The sequence below is a fragment of the Hemitrygon akajei genome, chromosome 29 (assembly GCF_048418815.1).
Source record: "Hemitrygon akajei chromosome 29, sHemAka1.3, whole genome shotgun sequence".
Lineage (NCBI taxonomy): Eukaryota > Metazoa > Chordata > Chondrichthyes > Myliobatiformes > Dasyatidae > Hemitrygon > Hemitrygon akajei.
The window spans coordinates 14,936,234-14,953,384 of NC_133152.1; the positions used below are offsets into that span (position 1 = coordinate 14,936,234).

General features: G+C 39.3%; 1 protein-coding gene across 15 annotated transcripts in view; it reads right to left on the reverse strand.

Annotated features, from left to right (window-relative positions):
• Window positions 1-17,151, reverse strand: part of eif4g3b (eukaryotic translation initiation factor 4 gamma, 3b) — a 314,500-nt gene that overhangs the window by 227,836 nt on the left and 69,513 nt on the right. For 8 of the 15 annotated variants that reach the window (XM_073031699.1, XM_073031701.1, XM_073031698.1 and 5 more), the window contains one exon: window positions 1,773-1,892. The exons of 6 other annotated variants lie outside the window; for them this stretch is intronic. In XM_073031699.1, the coding sequence (XP_072887800.1) occupies window positions 1,773-1,892 (120 nt within the window). Of the gene's footprint in view, window positions 1-1,772; window positions 1,893-7,495; window positions 7,591-17,151 lie in introns of those variants that run through there. One more of the 15 variants, XM_073031712.1, reaches the window with a different exon arrangement.

Consider the following 17,151-nt stretch of genomic DNA (forward strand, 5'->3'; position numbering starts at 1 on the left):
TCAGCACAGGCAAATTCAGCCAAGGCACCGGCTCCTGTGCTGCAGTGTTTCACGTTTCACCACCTGCTGGTTTATCCACAAGCTGCCACCATTCTGAGTAGGACATGTATCACCAGTCCTTTAAATTTGATGGGATTAAATCCAGGAACTCCCTATCAACAGCACTGTGGGTGTATCTTCAGTAAAAAGCTCTTCAGCCATTTCTATCTTCTCAACATTAAATGGAACTGGCTTGCTAGTGATGACCACATACAGAAAATGAGTAAGGAAAAAACGATAATTTTATAATTCGTGCAAGTAAAATTAAGACCTTGGGTATATTCTTCACTAACTTTCACAGACATCCTCTCGTATGTCCTGTTCTTTTCTATCCCTCAAAACATTCTTAACAGACTATCTGAATAAAGGAGATAAAGTACAATAGTCTAGACTGTTCAGAGGGCTGTCCAACCATGATCAGATAGTTGGTACCAATCTGGCCTACAGGAAATGCTAACATCCAAAATAATTAGCTGCCTGATACAATGTTAACTAAAAGAATGACATCAAAATGAAAGCATTTTATTTCATATTGCATTTATGAATGGTAAGTAACCAACGGAAGCAAGGGCAAATTAATCCAACCTTTCAGCAAAGATGCATGTCAAATTCAAAAGATTTACTTGAAAGAAATGAAGATTGATTTAATGAATCAGTAACTGTTCTAGTTTAAGTTTGCACCTGGGACATGCTCACAATTAGAATTTGCAAAAATTTACTTTCAATTGTTGAAATATAATTTGCATTCATGTACCAAGCTAGCTTGAGAATCAATCTCACGGACATTTGCTTTACATTTTTACAATTGCAACTAACTCATTTGCCAGAAATTTCAAACATTTTAGACTAAACATATATATCCAATATTTTTAGCACAACTGTAAAAAAATTTTCAATTCTCTACATAATGTTGCTTATTCTTAATGTAATTTTAAACAGCATAAACTGCAAGGACCACATCCACTGTATATGCAAGTCTCTACGCAAATTGCCAACCATGACAATCCAGAGGAAGCACTAACTCAGAATTTAAGTGAGAGGGGATGAGAATAATTTAATTATAACATATCATTTCTGCCTATTGTCTAAAAGAGAGATATTGTTAGCAGTTTACCTAGTGCTAGGTAGTTTTGTCAAAGAAGCAAAATCAAGGAACCTACAATATTCAAATTAATGCCAAAGGTTAGAAGTTGGGTGTGCCCACCCAAGAAAATTACAAACATGAAGAGAATAATTTTCAAAATCTACCTAGAAAGAAGCTTCAACGTGCAAAGACGCAGGACCCAGTTACTTGGTCAGCCCTATCATTACAACAGAAGAGCTTCAAGTCAGAAGCCAAACAGCTTGAATGTTTGCTCAGTTCATACTGGACAACCTTAGAATTTTGCATGTCAAGTCTCCGGAAGGAAGGATCTGTGAACTTTGGAATTGTGGTTTACTTTATTTTGTTTTAATTATGGATCCTAAATAACTTCCTAACAATTACATGAAGTTCCAGGCTGTTTTAATATTATCGAGTGAAATTGAATAGGCTACACTACCTCCAACTTTACAAAGTACTTCATGTCTATTTTGTCAATGTTCAAGAACCATCCTTATTTTTCATGAACAAAGAAGCCATGAAAATAACAGGACTGATTGTTACTTAATGAGATGCTTTATTGTTCTCTATTCTGACACTCAACCCCTCCCAAAAAGGATAAATATCCTTCAACTTCTGTGATTGTTGTTACCTGTGAGAGGCCTGGTGAAGAGGCATGGCCTGGCGGCGTTGCGGGGAGATTTGGATGACCTTTGTTTATTTCGTGTGTTGTGTAAGCAGCAGGTCCTGCCTGTCTGGGCACCTGTGGGACCTGACAGAGACACTACACGTTAGGACAAAGTGGCATTCTCAAAACAGCAAAATACATTATTTGCTAAAAAATGTTTGAGTGTAATGAAGATCATTGGGTATCAATGTTTGATGGAGGATCAGAACTGACAGCTGGTGCTGCTTCTCATAAGTCTCTGCTATTAAGATATTAAACATAGAAAAGGCAACTTAAAATTGAAATATCCACCACTTCAGAGAAAGGTTGTGTTCCTAATGCTTTGCATATATCTTGATAGTATAAAATTAATATAAAAGATGAAACATCTAATTTACAACTAATGAAACTAATTTAAATAGATTCAGTGGTTAAGAATCCACAATGCAGAAAATAGCCTTTAGTCTCCTTCAATGCTAAAACTGTGCTCAAACCTAAAGGTGTATTCATTTAAACACCATTACAAAACTCAGAATTATGAAGCAATCCCAAAATCAAACTTTTTCTTTTTTTTATTATTAATATCAAGTTATTTTTCTTTCAGGACCAAACTCCAGACAGTAAACACTACTGTGTTTGAAGTAGCTGAAAAATGAACAAGAGCTTAATTCAAAGGTTCATTTAATATCACAGAATGTATAGAGCATACAACCTAAAATTTGCACTCTTCACAGATATTCATGAAACAAGAACCCCAAAGAATGACAGAACCATCAAGCCCCAAAACACTCCTCCCCCTGCACAAGCAACAGAAGCATCGACTCCCCCCCATCCCACACTCGCACCAGCAGATGCACTGACCCTCACACCATTCTTGTCCATTATCTGCATTTTTATGAATTACATAGCCAAGATACACACTCCAAGACTAACAGAATTTATTTTTATTCTTTTAGCACAGAGGTAAAACGCCAATTCAATGACAGCATAAATCTCATGGGTCATCTGCCTAACCCTTCAATCAGGCAAAGACATCACGAATAGGCCAAGAAAAAATATATATTACAGTATTATATATTACAGTAAAAGTGTGCAGACAAACTTTGGTCTTTTTGCTGTACGTTTTCTACTCAGGATTAAATGACAGATAAATCTAGTTCAATGGTATTGATATGAAAGCATGGAACCAATAATAATTTCTACAAGAGAAATGGATAGAATAAAACAGAATAACAACAAATTTAAAAACAGCAATTGTAGATATTCTCAAAAATGTATGGTTTCATTCAGTTAACATGGCAAAATGAAAGCAGATGAGGATTACATTAATAAATAAAATATTTATGCCTTGGCATCATGCAAAAATTGATGTTTTGTCAATGATCTTGGATAATTTTCTAGGACTGACAGTTGTTCACTTCCTGGAAAGTTATGGTAATGAAGTAGATGATGAAATACAAAACAAACAATGCACCTTTTTAGAAGAAAATTAAACCTAATCTAGCAGTTAGGCTTCACTGTTAATTGAGCTTTTCAATTTACTTACAGCAAATCCTAATCATGCACCACACAGTATTGATACACGAACCCTAAAAAATCCGAATGTAAGCTATTGTCTGCTTCAACCTGTTGACGTTCTGATTTGCTCACTGACGCAATCAAGTTAACATTTTCTATGTGGGAAGCATTAGTGGTGAAATGTGAAAAACAAAATACAAATCCCAATCAGGTGGTATATTGTGGTATCGGAGGGAAATGAGTGATTGCTGCATTCTGTGTTTCACTGAGCTATGGCTCCCCACCCCCACACTCCTTACACCACGCTCCTACCCAAGGACTTCTCAATCTATCAGTTGGACCAGGCAGTGGCATCTGCTTCATGATAAACTCATCATGTGCACGGTCTTGTCCCACTCTTTTTCTCCTGTCATGGAACATCTAATGATTACATTAGCTCTCTGCTGTGATACTGACTATAGTTTACTCACCGCCAAAAGCAGATGTTACACTAGCATTAAATGGACCGAGTACAATGATTAGCAAAGTAGAAATAGCCTACCCTGAACACCTTTTACATCCTTGCTGGATTTTCAATCAGGCTATCTTGAAGATAACCCTGCACAACTACCTACAGCAGCAGAAAATACAACACACTTGACCAGTGCCACAATACCAAGAATGCTTACCATTCCATCCCTTGACCTCATTTCAGGAAATCTGATCACCTGCCTGCCTATAGGCAGAAGGTGAAGAGCAAGGTATGAGAGGCAACGACAATAGAGGTGGTCATGCGAGACAGAGGAGTGGCTATAGGACTGCTTCAATACAGTGGACTGGACCATGTTCAAGGACTCAGAGGACCTGAATGAATACACTACTGTTGTCATAGACTTATATAAAAGACATTCACAGATAAGTGTGTTCCCAACAATAAATCACTGTCTTCCCCAACCAGAAGCTCTGGATGAACCAGGAGATTTGAAATCTGTGAGGAACACGTGAAGACTAAACTTGAATCACAGAGGGAAGCCTGACAACTGTGGCAGAGCTTGAAAACCATCACCTCCTACAAAGTAAAACCTAGCAACATAAATAACAACATGTTTTTGTTCCCAGATGAATTCAATGCCTTTTATGCTTACTTTGACCAACAGAACATGGAGGCCTTTCACAAATCCCCACAGCCTCAATAACCCTGTGATTTCTGTCTCCGGGGCTGATGTGACAGCATCTTTTTAGGATGATGAATCCATGAAAAGCATCTAGCTCCGATGGCACAGCTGGTTGAGTACTGAAGATCTATGCTAATTAACTGCCAACATCTTCAGCCTCTCACTTCAGCAGTCTGAGGTATCCATCTGTTTCAAGTAGGCTTCAGTCATATCAATGTACAAGAAGAATATGGTAACCTGCCTCAATGACCATCATCCAGTAACACTTACTTCTACCGTGATGAAGTGCTTCAAGAGATTGGCCTTTTCTATTTGGATTCCAATTCGCCTACCATCACAAGTCAACAGAAGATGCATTTGTCAGAATGCTCTTTATTGACTACAGATCAGCATTCACTACCATCTCTTTGAAACTCATCACTAAGCTCCAAGACCTAGGCCTCAATACCTCTCTGTTCAACTGGATCATCAACTTCCTAACTAGCAGATCCCAATTAGTATGGATTGGCAACAACAACCTTCCCCACCAGCAAATATTTGTCAGATCACCTGGACTCAGTCCACAATGGCCACCTTAAATTGACTGATGCATATCATTTCAACTCCCTTCCCACATCAAACTGAATGTCTTTGGTCTTCTCTAAACTAGAAGCAGAGCATCTCTCATTGAGGTAGCTACAGCCCAATGGTATGAAGATTGAATATTCCAGTTTCAGGTAACTCTGTCTTCCATTTTCCTTTCTCAGTTTCACCAGTCCAGCCAGAGTCTCTCTCTCTCTAGGTTCTTCTTTTCCATCCATCACTTGGTAGGGTAGTCTAGAAAGTCAGAACACATGGTGAGCTGGCCAATTGGATACAAAACTGGTTTCCTGTAAGTAGCCAGAGGGTGGCAGAGGAGAGTCATTTTTTCAAATTGGAGGCCAGAGACCAGTGGTGTGCCACAAGGAAATGAGCTGGGAGTTGTCATCTATATAATGATTTGGATGATAATGTAGTTGCAATGATTAGCAAGTTAGCAAATAACACCAAAATCAGTGCCATAATGGACCGTGAAGATGGTTATTTTTATTTAACTGAGAGAGAGAGAGAGACAGAACAGAACAGTCCCTCACAGCCCAACAAGCTGCACCACCCAGCAACCACCTATTTAACTGTAGCCTAATCACGGAACAATTCACAATGACCAATTAGTCTACTAACTGGTGTATCTTTGGATGGTGGGCGGATACCAGAGCAACCAGAGAAAACACAGGAAGAATGAACAAACTTTCTTACAGAGGACCTCAGAACTGAATACTGATGCCCCAAGCTGTAACAGTGTTGCATTAATCGTTACGCTATTGTGGCGTCCTATTAAAATTACAACAGGATCTTGAGCAACTGGGAAAGTGGGTCAAGCAATGGCAGACAGAATTTAACTTGGCCAAGTATAAGATGACAAGTGTAAATTAAACCAGGACAGGGCTTGCATAATAAATGCTACAGCCCTGGAGAATATTGTTAACAGGAAGACTAGAGGTTGATGCTCATTTCCCTGAAAGTGCAAGTACAGGTAAAGGTGGAGTGAAAGGTGTATGGCATGCTTATCAACTTCAATCAGGACATTGAGTACAAGAGCTGGGACGTCATGTTATAACTGTACAGGCTATTGGCCAAACTACACTTAAAATACTGTGTACTGGATGCTATTAAGATGGAAAGGGTATAGAAAAGATTCAGATGGATGTTGCAGAGTCTGAAGACTGGGACTATCTTCCTTGGAGTGTAGGAAGTTCTGGAGTGACCTTAAGATAAAATCGTAAAAGGCATGGATAAGGTGAATGGCTAACAATACATTTTCACCAAGATAGGGAATTCTAAAAGTAGCCAGCAAATATTTAAGGTAGGAAAGGAAAATTTTAAAACAGACATGATGAGCAAGTTTGTTCAGAGGATGGTAGACACAAGGAATGAGCTGCCAAATGAAGTTGTACAGGTAGGTACAATTACAATGTTTAAACAACACTTAGACAGGCACATAATAGGCAAGACTAAGAGGGATATGGGTCAAATGCAGACAAATGGGACGAGCTCAAGGGGACAACAGTCAAGTTAGGCCAAAAGGGCCTGTTTTTATGTCACCAGCCTAAACTCATTAGACTATCTCATCTTGTATCATCAGTCCATCACTTATATTTATATACATGGGTTTCTTCTGCTTTTGTTCTCCTTTCCTATAACCTCTCTGACCTGGTTACTTTCCCAATCACCCTGCCTTCATCTGTCTGGTTCCAACTATCACATACCAGCTTTTATCTCAGCCCTCATTCTCACTTCTATATATAGTCTATCTTCCCCCTAATACAGGGGTTCCCAACCCTTTTTTTTATACTATAGAACAATACCATTGAGCAAGGAAACCCCCGCTCTTATATACAATAATAGCAATAGCTAATACGAGAGGGGATACAATCAAAATGATTGAAAAAGAGTGCTGATTCTCTGACTTTATTATTTGATAATAAAATAAGCTGATAATAAATAATAAAGGGGGAGGGAAAAAAACACTAACAACATAATGATTTACTTGAAGATTGTGGATGCTGGAATCTGAGCCACAAACAACCTGCTGGGTTAACTCAGAGTCAAGAAGCAGCTGTGGAGGAGAAAAAGAACTGTCCTTGTTCCCAGCTGAAATCTGCATCAGTATTGACAGTAGGGAGAGAAGACAGACAATAAAAAGAGGGAGAGTGATGCGATGTGGGCCTGTAGTTGACTGGTGCACAGAAAGGATGAAGAATAAGGGAGAGACAACCATGCAGAAGGGCAGTTGTGGAGGAGTTGGGAAACCGAAGCAGGTGAATTATACGTGGAGGCAAACAAAAACGTAGCTGGAGCCAAAAAAGGGGAGGGGAAGATGTGGGGAGAAATCCAGAGGTAAAACGTTGCTGGGGGGCAATGCGGGAAGACATAGGAAATGGGACAACAATGGGCGGAGCAGAGATTACAAGGAAAGAGTGGAGAGCTGTTTATAAAATATAGGAAGACAAGGGTTACCTGAAACTGGAATATTCAATGCTCACATCATTGGGTTGCAGACTACACAGGTGGAAAATGAGGTAGGGCTCCTCTGATTTGCATATAGCCTTATCCTGCATGAAGAATGAGGACAGATAGATTGGAGTGAGAATGGGAGGGGAGTTAAAATGACATGAAAATTGCAGCTCAAGATGCCATTGCTGCAGAGCAAGCTGCTCTGCAAATTTGTAGCCCAATCTACACTTGGGTCTTGAATAAAGTAGACGAGTTAGAAGATATGCATATGAATCTTTACTTCACCTGGAAAAAATGGTTAAGCCCTAACCATCACAGTAGAAGAGATATCAAGTTTCCTGAAAATCAAGGGCATTTTAGATTTATCTTCTTGAGTGCATTTGCAGTGGAGATAGGGAAACTAGAAGAAGGGGATCACATGCTTACAAGACACGGAAATGTAGCCCAGCTGGCTGTAGAAGTCAGTTTTTTTTATATAGTAAGGTGTCAGCAGAAAGTTTGCTTCTCAAGATGGGAAGAGGGACCCAGAAAAAGGAGAAAAGAGTCAAGAATTATCCAATACAATTTAAGAACAGGGTGGAAGTTTGTAGCCAAAGTGCAGGAAGCAACACAAAAGCAGTTGTCAATGTAATGGAGAAAGAGTTGGGGAAGTAGTACCAGAAGTCTGGAAGACTGTTATATGTAGCCAAGAAGGCAGGTGTAGCTAGAGCCCCTGTGAGTTCACCCAGCTAGACCTTTGATTTGTGAAAGCAGTTAAAAGTTAAGTTGTTCAGGGTAATAACAAATTTAGCCAGATAGATAAAAATGCTGGTGGACAAGATCTAGTCAGACCTTCCTGTAGAAAGAAACAAAGTTTTAAAGACTTCCTAACAGGGATGGATATAAAGACTGCACATCCATAGTGAAGATGAGGCAATGAGGACCAGAAAAAGAGTTTTCAAACTGGTGGAGGGTACGCAAGGTATCCTGGATGTAAATTGGAAGGGACTGGACAAAGGAATACAGGATAGTCACGATATGAGGCGGTTACATTCAGAGGGCAAGTACAGGCAGAACCAATTATTTACTAAGTATCACACACAAAATGCTGGTGGAACACAGCAGGCCTGCTGTGTTCCACCAGCATTTTGTGTGTGTTGTCTGAATTTCCAGCATCTGCAGATTTCCTCCTGTTTGCTATTTACTAAGTATGTTTATTTTTCCTTGACATGAAATTGGAGAATTTTATGGCCAAAGTGAAACATCCAGTTCTCAATGTATTTCAGAATAGAATAACAATAACAAAAAGGTCCCTTGGGCCTGAACAATTTCTCTAAACTGCAAAATAGAACAGCATCTGGGAAAACATCAGACCTAGCAAAATCATTGAGAACATTGGCCATACCTATTTAATTGAACCTGCCCTTGAAACTGAGTGACTGCACTTTTAGGTCATAATCAATTTATTGTTTGTTGCACTTCAAATGACAATAAACAGTTAAAAAAAAAAACAGTACACTATAAGAACTCAATGGGTCAAGCAGCATCTGTAGAGGCAAAAGGAGTTACGCCTTATTTCAGGTGAAGACCTGCATCAGGATTAAAAGATTTGGCTTCACCTACATTTTGTTTACAACAGCCATCTCAACTTTCTAACTGCATGTCATCCATATGCCATCCCACTCCTGCGCCACTGTGTCTATCTTTTCCAATGCTTTGGTGAAGCCAAACACCACTTGGATAGCTAATAACCAATAGTATAAACACTGAATTTTCCAATTTTGGGTGACCTTAACCCCTGGTATTTTCTTCCCTCACACAATCAACTGTTGAGCTTTTGGTTCTCTTTTCCATCTCCTCCAGTTCCATCTTTTTATCATTTTACACCCCATCCAACCCCTAAGTCATCTGGTTCCATCTTCCATTTACCAACTTTTGCCCCACCCTCCCTCACACTGCTCACTTTGGTGATTTTTCCTTTTCTCACTGTCCTGATGCAGGTTCTCAAACCAAAATGTCAATATACACCTTTTGCCTCCAGAGATGCTAGCTGCCCTGCTAAATTCTTCCAGCATCGTTTTTCTCAACACCTGAAGAATTTTTTGTCCCAATAATCAACAAAGAGATTGTGACCAACCAGTATTACAGCTAGTAGTCTTTTTGGATAAGTCTCTATGACTTTTGCACAATGTGATGGAGCCCATTCCTCTTTGCAAAATTGCTCAAGCTATGCCAGGTTAGTTGAGGAGTAGGGTAGACAGCAATATTGAGGCCTTGCCAGAGATGCTCGATCGGGTTAAGGCCGATACTCTGAATGGGCCTCTCAAGAACATCAACTTTCTTCATTTGAAACCACTCCAGATTTGCTCTGGCAGTGTGCTTTGGGTCATTGTCCTGCTAAAAGACAAACTTCCTCCCCAGTTTAAGCTTTCTGCCAGATACTGGCAAGTTTTTAATCCAGGATATCTCTGTATTTAGCAGCATTCATCTTCCCATCAATCCTAAACAGATTTTCATTCATTGCTGTTAGAAAGCATCCACAAAGCATGATGCTGCCTCCACCATACTTCTCAGTAGGGATGCTGTTACCTAGCTGACATGCAGTTCTAGATTTGCCACAGGTACCACTTAGCCTCATGTAGTGCTTCCTTGCTGGCAACACTTGGAAAATGAATTCCTTTCGGACTCAGGCTGTACAACAGTAGACAGGAGGTCTAGCCCCTGTACACACAGCACACAGGTCCACCGGTGTGTGTACACACCCTGGTGCTTGTGAACCAGATCCCCAGCTATGGGTAAATAGCTGCCCTGTGGGCAGCCTTAGGAGAGACGAAGGCTGCAGGAGTAAACCCAGAATGGAGTCCCTAAGGCAGCTGGACAACATTGAACATCCTTTTGGCGGCTCCTGCAGCCAAGCTGGTATCATCCGCATTGCTTCATACGCTTTCCCTTGAATTACACTGGTGTATCTTGACATCTGGGTATCTCAGGACCTCCATACCTTCTGTCCAGGCTTGTGTTGATGATGATAATAATCAACAATAGTCCTTTGAGACAGAGGGATGCCAATCAACCAATAACTGCTTGGTGTTGAGGCCAAAAAGATCCACTTTAGTCTCAACTGACCACAAGACTTTCTTCCACATCCTTACAGCATCTAAGTGATGCCTTGCAAAGTCTTTATGGTCAAGGATATGCTTTTTCTTTTGCCAGGGCTTCTTCCTTGTCACTCTTCCATAAATACTACTTTTTTTTTTGCAAAGCCTTAGAGATTGTGGAGCTGTGATCTTCATCTCCAGTTGCAGCCACTGACTATTGCAGCTCACTCAGAGTGACTGCGGGCATCAAAGTAGCCTCCCTTACAAGTCTCATTCTTCTCTGTCAACTAAGTTTAGAAGGGCCGTCTGACCTAGGCAGTGTGGCTGTGGTTTCCTATATTTTCCATTTTTTCATGATGGACTGCACTGAGCTCAGAAGTATGTTCAGTGTCTTTGAGATGGTCTTGTACCCTTTCCCAGATTTGTGCTTCTCTATTATCATTTCCCTGACTTCATTTTGGTTTTGTCTGTTGAAAATCTACCATATTGCTGGATCTTAGAGGGAAGGGGTATTTATTCTTAAGAGTTCATTGAAAACAGGTGATCCTCCAACCTTCTGCATCAATAAACTGGGTGAATTTGCAAAGTAATGGATCTGAGGAAAGTTAGCGTAGTAATTACAAAGGGGATGAATACTTCTTCAGCCTCAATTTCAGTTCTTAATTTTTAGTAAATTGTTGACAGGTTTTGGAATTTTTATTTTGATTTGACATGATGCACACTGTTCTGTAGATTAGCTCAAAATTCCTATTTCAATACATTTTAAATTTATAAAACGAACCAGTAAAAAGTGAAAATAGTTGTGGATCTGAATACTTTTTCGAGGCACTGTTTTGAGAATGCAGGCTTTGGAGAAAACAGCAACCACTTGAAGGGAAAGAAGGCAACTCCATGCAGGAACATATGTTTGACATGAATTTAACAAACTGCAGCCTAAAACTAAATTAAGGAATATTATAATGCTCAGCTGATAAATAAATGCTATCAAACGTGTGTCTGTGTATTAGCAACTATTTTCATATTTGCTGAATGTAATATTACCCATTTTGATAGCTGGCATGTTATCTCCTGAAACTGTTCAGCAGCAATGCAGTGTTTTCTCATGTTGATCTTGGGGACAGAATGGACTGATGTTACGTAGAATGTTAGCCTTGACATTAATAATTTAGCATTTTTAAATAAGGAAATGAGGGAATATCTGTTAAGCATATGGAAGGAACAGTGCACTCAATGAAAACATCTACAAACTGAGGAAATTAAAGACCAATTACAACAGCACTTGTCATCTAAAAGACCACATTTGAAAATGTAATATTTTGTTTCCAACAGGAATGTGAAAGTCATGTAACAGCCTGAAGCAGTTTAAACTGTTCAGCAAAAAGAAAGCAAGTTTCCTCATGAAAACCCACCCAGAATAAATCAGACTTAACTATTGGTATACAGGCAGTCCCCGAGTTACAAACATCCGACTTACGAACAACTCGTACTTACGAACCGAGGAAGGACAACGCCATCTGTCATTTTAAGTCGGATCACGACGCCGTCCACCATTTTAAGTCGTTGCCGTTGACACGGTGTTGAGTGTGTAACTTTGTATTTGGCTTAGATTTTTCTTAGCAAGATTCACCCTGAACCCCCCCCCCCCTTTCCAGTCAGCACTGCCCCCACTTGTCCCATTTGACCTGTCTCACTGCGGTGGACTTTAGGACCCAGGGAATTCAGTGCAGTGGACCCAGGGGAGCTCACTGCTGCTGAATCAGCAGTGTTTCTGTTCTGCTGACGGAAAACGATCACGATTGAAAATAAAGTGGAAATAATAAAGCCATCGGAAAGAGGTGAAACGCAGTAAGTCATTGGAAAAGCGTTGAATAATGGAGCATGTGAAAGGCCCTGACCCAATGAAAGCTATAGTTATTACTAAGAAACGCACTGATTTAATTATTGAAATACACACGTTTCTTAAGTGTTTTATATGCATAGAAAGGTAAAATATATACTATATACTAAGACAAACCTTTGACTAACTGACACCAAATAATACCGGATGTACCTGTTCCAACTTACATACAAATCCGACTTAAAGATGGACTCAAGAATGGAACTCGTTCGTAACCCGGGAACTGCCTGTATTACTCCTCCAGAACAAAGTTAGTGAAGTATCAAGGATTCCAAAGCTATTGGAACCTCTATTTGCCAGATTCCCATGAAGTTAATGGAATTTCTGTAGTTTAGAAACACTGGCAATCAGTTGCTCAACACAGTACAGGTGTCCTCCCCGCTTTATGAATGATCGCTTTTCACCACTTCACTTTTACAAAAAACCTACATTAGTAACCTGTTTTCGCATTACAAAGAGGATTTTCGCTTTCACAATAATTTTTTCTATATAAATTAATGGTTCTTCGCTTTACGCCATTTCGGCTTAAGAAAGGTTTCACAGGAACACTCTACCTTTGTAAAGGGGGGGGGGCACCTGTATACACAATCTTACAAACTGCTGAAACTCAAACCATGGACCTTTATCTTAAAGCATTAAGGCAAGGGACTATGGTCTTTAAAATTAAGAATTCTTCTAACAAAGTTAAACAAATGTCTGCATTTAACAATAAATCAGAAGGCTGGAATTAGCCTTTATTGATACCACACATGTACAGCTTAGGGTTCAGAGAAGTACACTGCAATTTTTGTTGTGATACATTAGCACCAGTAATTTAACATAATGAAACAATGGTGAGAACATTACAACAGAACAGTGGACAGTAGTATGCAAGTGTTAGGGACTGAACTCCTTATGCCACAAATTAGGCTGATCAAGATTCAGTACAGCATAGAACACAGTAGGGACATATTAAGTCATCCATACAGGCAGTTATTTCTCCATCAAGCATTTATTATGAACTGATTTATAAAATACATCTAAACAAGAAGAAATTACCAATATTTACAAATGCAAAGTTCAAAACAGATCAATTTTCCTTTATATCTAATGAAGTAATCTGAAACTCAAATCCTTCCAACAGTGTTCCTCCCTACCTTAAAAACCTTCTACCATCCTACCAGTCAAAATATTCTCAATCCTCCAATCTCAATTTCCTGTCGACTCCAGAATTCCTTAATATAGATTTTAAGACTAAAGCAATTATAGATTTAAGACTAAAAGTGCAGACACCAAGAACAGTTTTCATGATGAGATACTAAATGAGCAGATTGGCTAAGTCCAGAGGAAACAACAAGATGATGCCCAAGAGCAGCAAAGAGCCTATAACACTGTGAGGAGTTTCATTTTAAAGTTCAAAAGTTCAAAGTATATTTATTATCAAAAGTGAAACTAGACGCACTTCATTGACCCTCACTCTCTACCTGCTCTTGGTGTTGTTCATCTGTACAGACATTATTTTGAGACAATGCAAAGGATAAGATATGAAAATGTAGCTTATCAGCATATTCAGTGCAGTTACCACTATTCCCAGAGCAAGGGAATTTCCCAAGAACTGGAACTGCTCTGAGCTCATATGTCCAAGGGCAAAATCCCAATGATTAAAGTTCAAAGTAAACTCATTATTAATGCTCATACATGTCACCATATACAACCCTGATTCATTTTCTTACAGGCATTCACAGTAAATGTAAAAAAAGAATCAATTAAAGACCACATCCAACAGAACTGACAGCCAATTTGCAACAACTGTGCAAATACATAAAAAAAAATTTTAAAAATATAAAAAATAAGCAATAAATACCAAGAACATGAGATGAAGAGTCCTTCAAAGCAAGGAACAGTTTAGTGATGGAGTAGGTGCAGTTGAGTGAATTTATCTCCTCTGGTTCAAGAGACTGATGATTGAGGGGTAATAACTGTTCCTGAACATTGTGGTGTGAGTCCTGAGGCTCCTGAATCTCCTTCCTGATGGAAGCAACAACAAGAGAGCATGGCCTGGATGGTGGGTGTCCTTGATGCTGCTTTCTTGTGACATCGCTCCACATAGATGTGCTCAATGGTGGGGAGGGCTTTTCCCGTGACAGGCTGGTGCACATCCACTACATTTTGTAGGATTTTCCGTTCAAGCACATTGGTGTTTCCACACCACGTTGTGATGCAACCAGTCAATATACACTCCATTATACATCTATAAAAGTTTGGCAAAGTTCTAGATGTCATGCCAAATCTTTGCAAACTCTTAAGGAAGTAGAGGTGCTGCTGTGCTTTCTTTGTAATGGCACTTATGTGCTGAACCCAGGAGAGAGCCTCTGAAATTATGACACCGAGAAATGTGATGTTGCTGACCCTCTCAGATCTCCTGACGAGGACTGGATCATGGATCTCCAGTAGTTCATAATCAGCTACCGTAGATTCCGGACTACAGAGCGCACCTGATTAAAAGCCGCAGGCTCTAATTTTAGAAAGAAAATCAATTTTGTACTTGGACAAGCCGCACCGGATTTTAAGCCGCAGGTGTCCCACGTTGTAATATGAGATATTTACACAGAAAGATATTACACGTGAGGATTTTTTAACTTTTAATTAAATCCGTATGGTAACATAAACAAATACATATTGCAAATGCTTTTTTTCGAACCGTGCCTGTAACACGGTTACTTTTAAATATACATACGTATCGGTAACACACAAATTACGTTGCGTATACTTTTTTACTGAACAGTGCACGAACAACATTCCAATATCTCCTAATGACTGGTAAAAAAATATATACTGCAGCCTACCAGGAAAAGTTATTGATCGCCTTTAACTTAAAAGCAGCGTTTTCGCTCGGGTCTAATGCGCTCGCCCCCTCCTTTCCGTTTATCGCAAACCGGTATTTTCCCATAAGACGCGGCGAAACCGGATGTGACATCATAGCATTCCGGGATGTAGTACAGAAAACAAATATACTTAAAACACTTCTAACTTTAACTAGAAAGTACTAGTTAATACTAACAAATGAATTACTAAGCGAAAATATTATAAACTAAATAACTGCCATAAAGGCAGCACAATGCTTCGAGTGTTTTCCATGTTGATGAGGGTGAGTACAAATGACTGATTTACAATAATTTAATTGTGAAAGTGCGCTTGATTTATCGTACAATTTCATTGGACCTCTGTGAACTACTCATCAATTTTATTGGTCTACTGTTACGAGGCAAAATGTTTTTGGCGGCATGAAAAAAAACCATGCATTAGCTGCACCGTAGTAAAGGCCGCAGTGTTCAAAGCTGTTCAAAGCGTGGGAAAAAAGTAGCGGCTTATAATCCGGAATCTACGGTACTTGATTTTGCTGACATTGAGAGAGAAGTTGTTGTTGTAGCACCACTCAGCCATATTTTAAATCTCCCTCCTATATGCTGATTTGTCACCATCTTTGATTTGGCCAAACAAGAGTCGTGTCATCCTTAAGTATGGAATTAGAACTGTGCTTAACCTCGTAGTCACAAGTGTTAAGCGAGCAGAGCTAAAGGCTAAACACACCTGTGTTGATAGTGATTGTGGAGGAGATTTGAATTGACTGGGCTCTGCAAGTGAAGAAACTGAGGATCCAATTGCACAAAGAGGTATTGAGGCCTCAGGCTTGAAGTTTATTGATTAGTTTTGAGGGAACGAGAGCACTGAATACTGTTCTGTAGTTAATGAAAAACATACTGATGTATGCACCTTCATTGTCTCGATGTTCCAGGGTTGAATGAAGAGGCAATGAAATGGCATCTGCCGTTGACCTGTTGTGATGGTAGGCAAAATGGAACGGATCTAATCATCACAGATTAGTCCAAAGAGTCCAATCTGAGTTTGCTGTCAAGTTCTAGTCATATATACAACAGTATCTATGAGAGATCAGGTCTTTCCTGCATCTCCTCTCTATCCATGCATTTCATTCTATACTTGACCCCTCACCCAAATGCAGTGAAATTTATTACAAAACAATCAACTGCTGTATCCAAAATGAAAGGCATAAATAATGCAACTGTTTGGTTTCAGGAAATAGTTTTACATCATTACATGCAAGTAATCTCAATTAAAAACTACCAATTAATATTTTTATACCATCTTGAACAAATTCCAAATTTTAACCACTTGTTTGCATAAAAAAATTCTCTTTCCAACTTCCTCTGGCTAATCATTTTAAATCCATGTCCTCTGACCATGGGAAAGAACATTTACATCAAATTGACATTTTAACTGTCTATGGTCCAAGAATTCCATCTAGTCCAACCAATTAACATCATTGTACCTCTTTCTTGAAACCATTTAAATAAATCTCTTCTGCATCTTCTTTGAAGCCCCATATCCTTTTTGAATTATGAAACCCATAACATTACAGCTAGAGCTCAAAGAGGATTTTACATGATTCTAGAGCTACATTCTAGCCTTTGCTTCTAATTTGATGTTCTAAACTTCACATGCTTTGTTTGCATGGACTGGCATTTTCAAAGACTTATGCATAAACACCTATAACCCTCTCACTAGGCTTGTAACAAATTCAGCTCATTAGCTAACTCTGGCACCTTCAATATACAACTCATCTCAAGTTGGTATGATTTAGGTTCAACCAAATAGGGAAGTTGGAATGTTCCAATAAAGGAATGGAA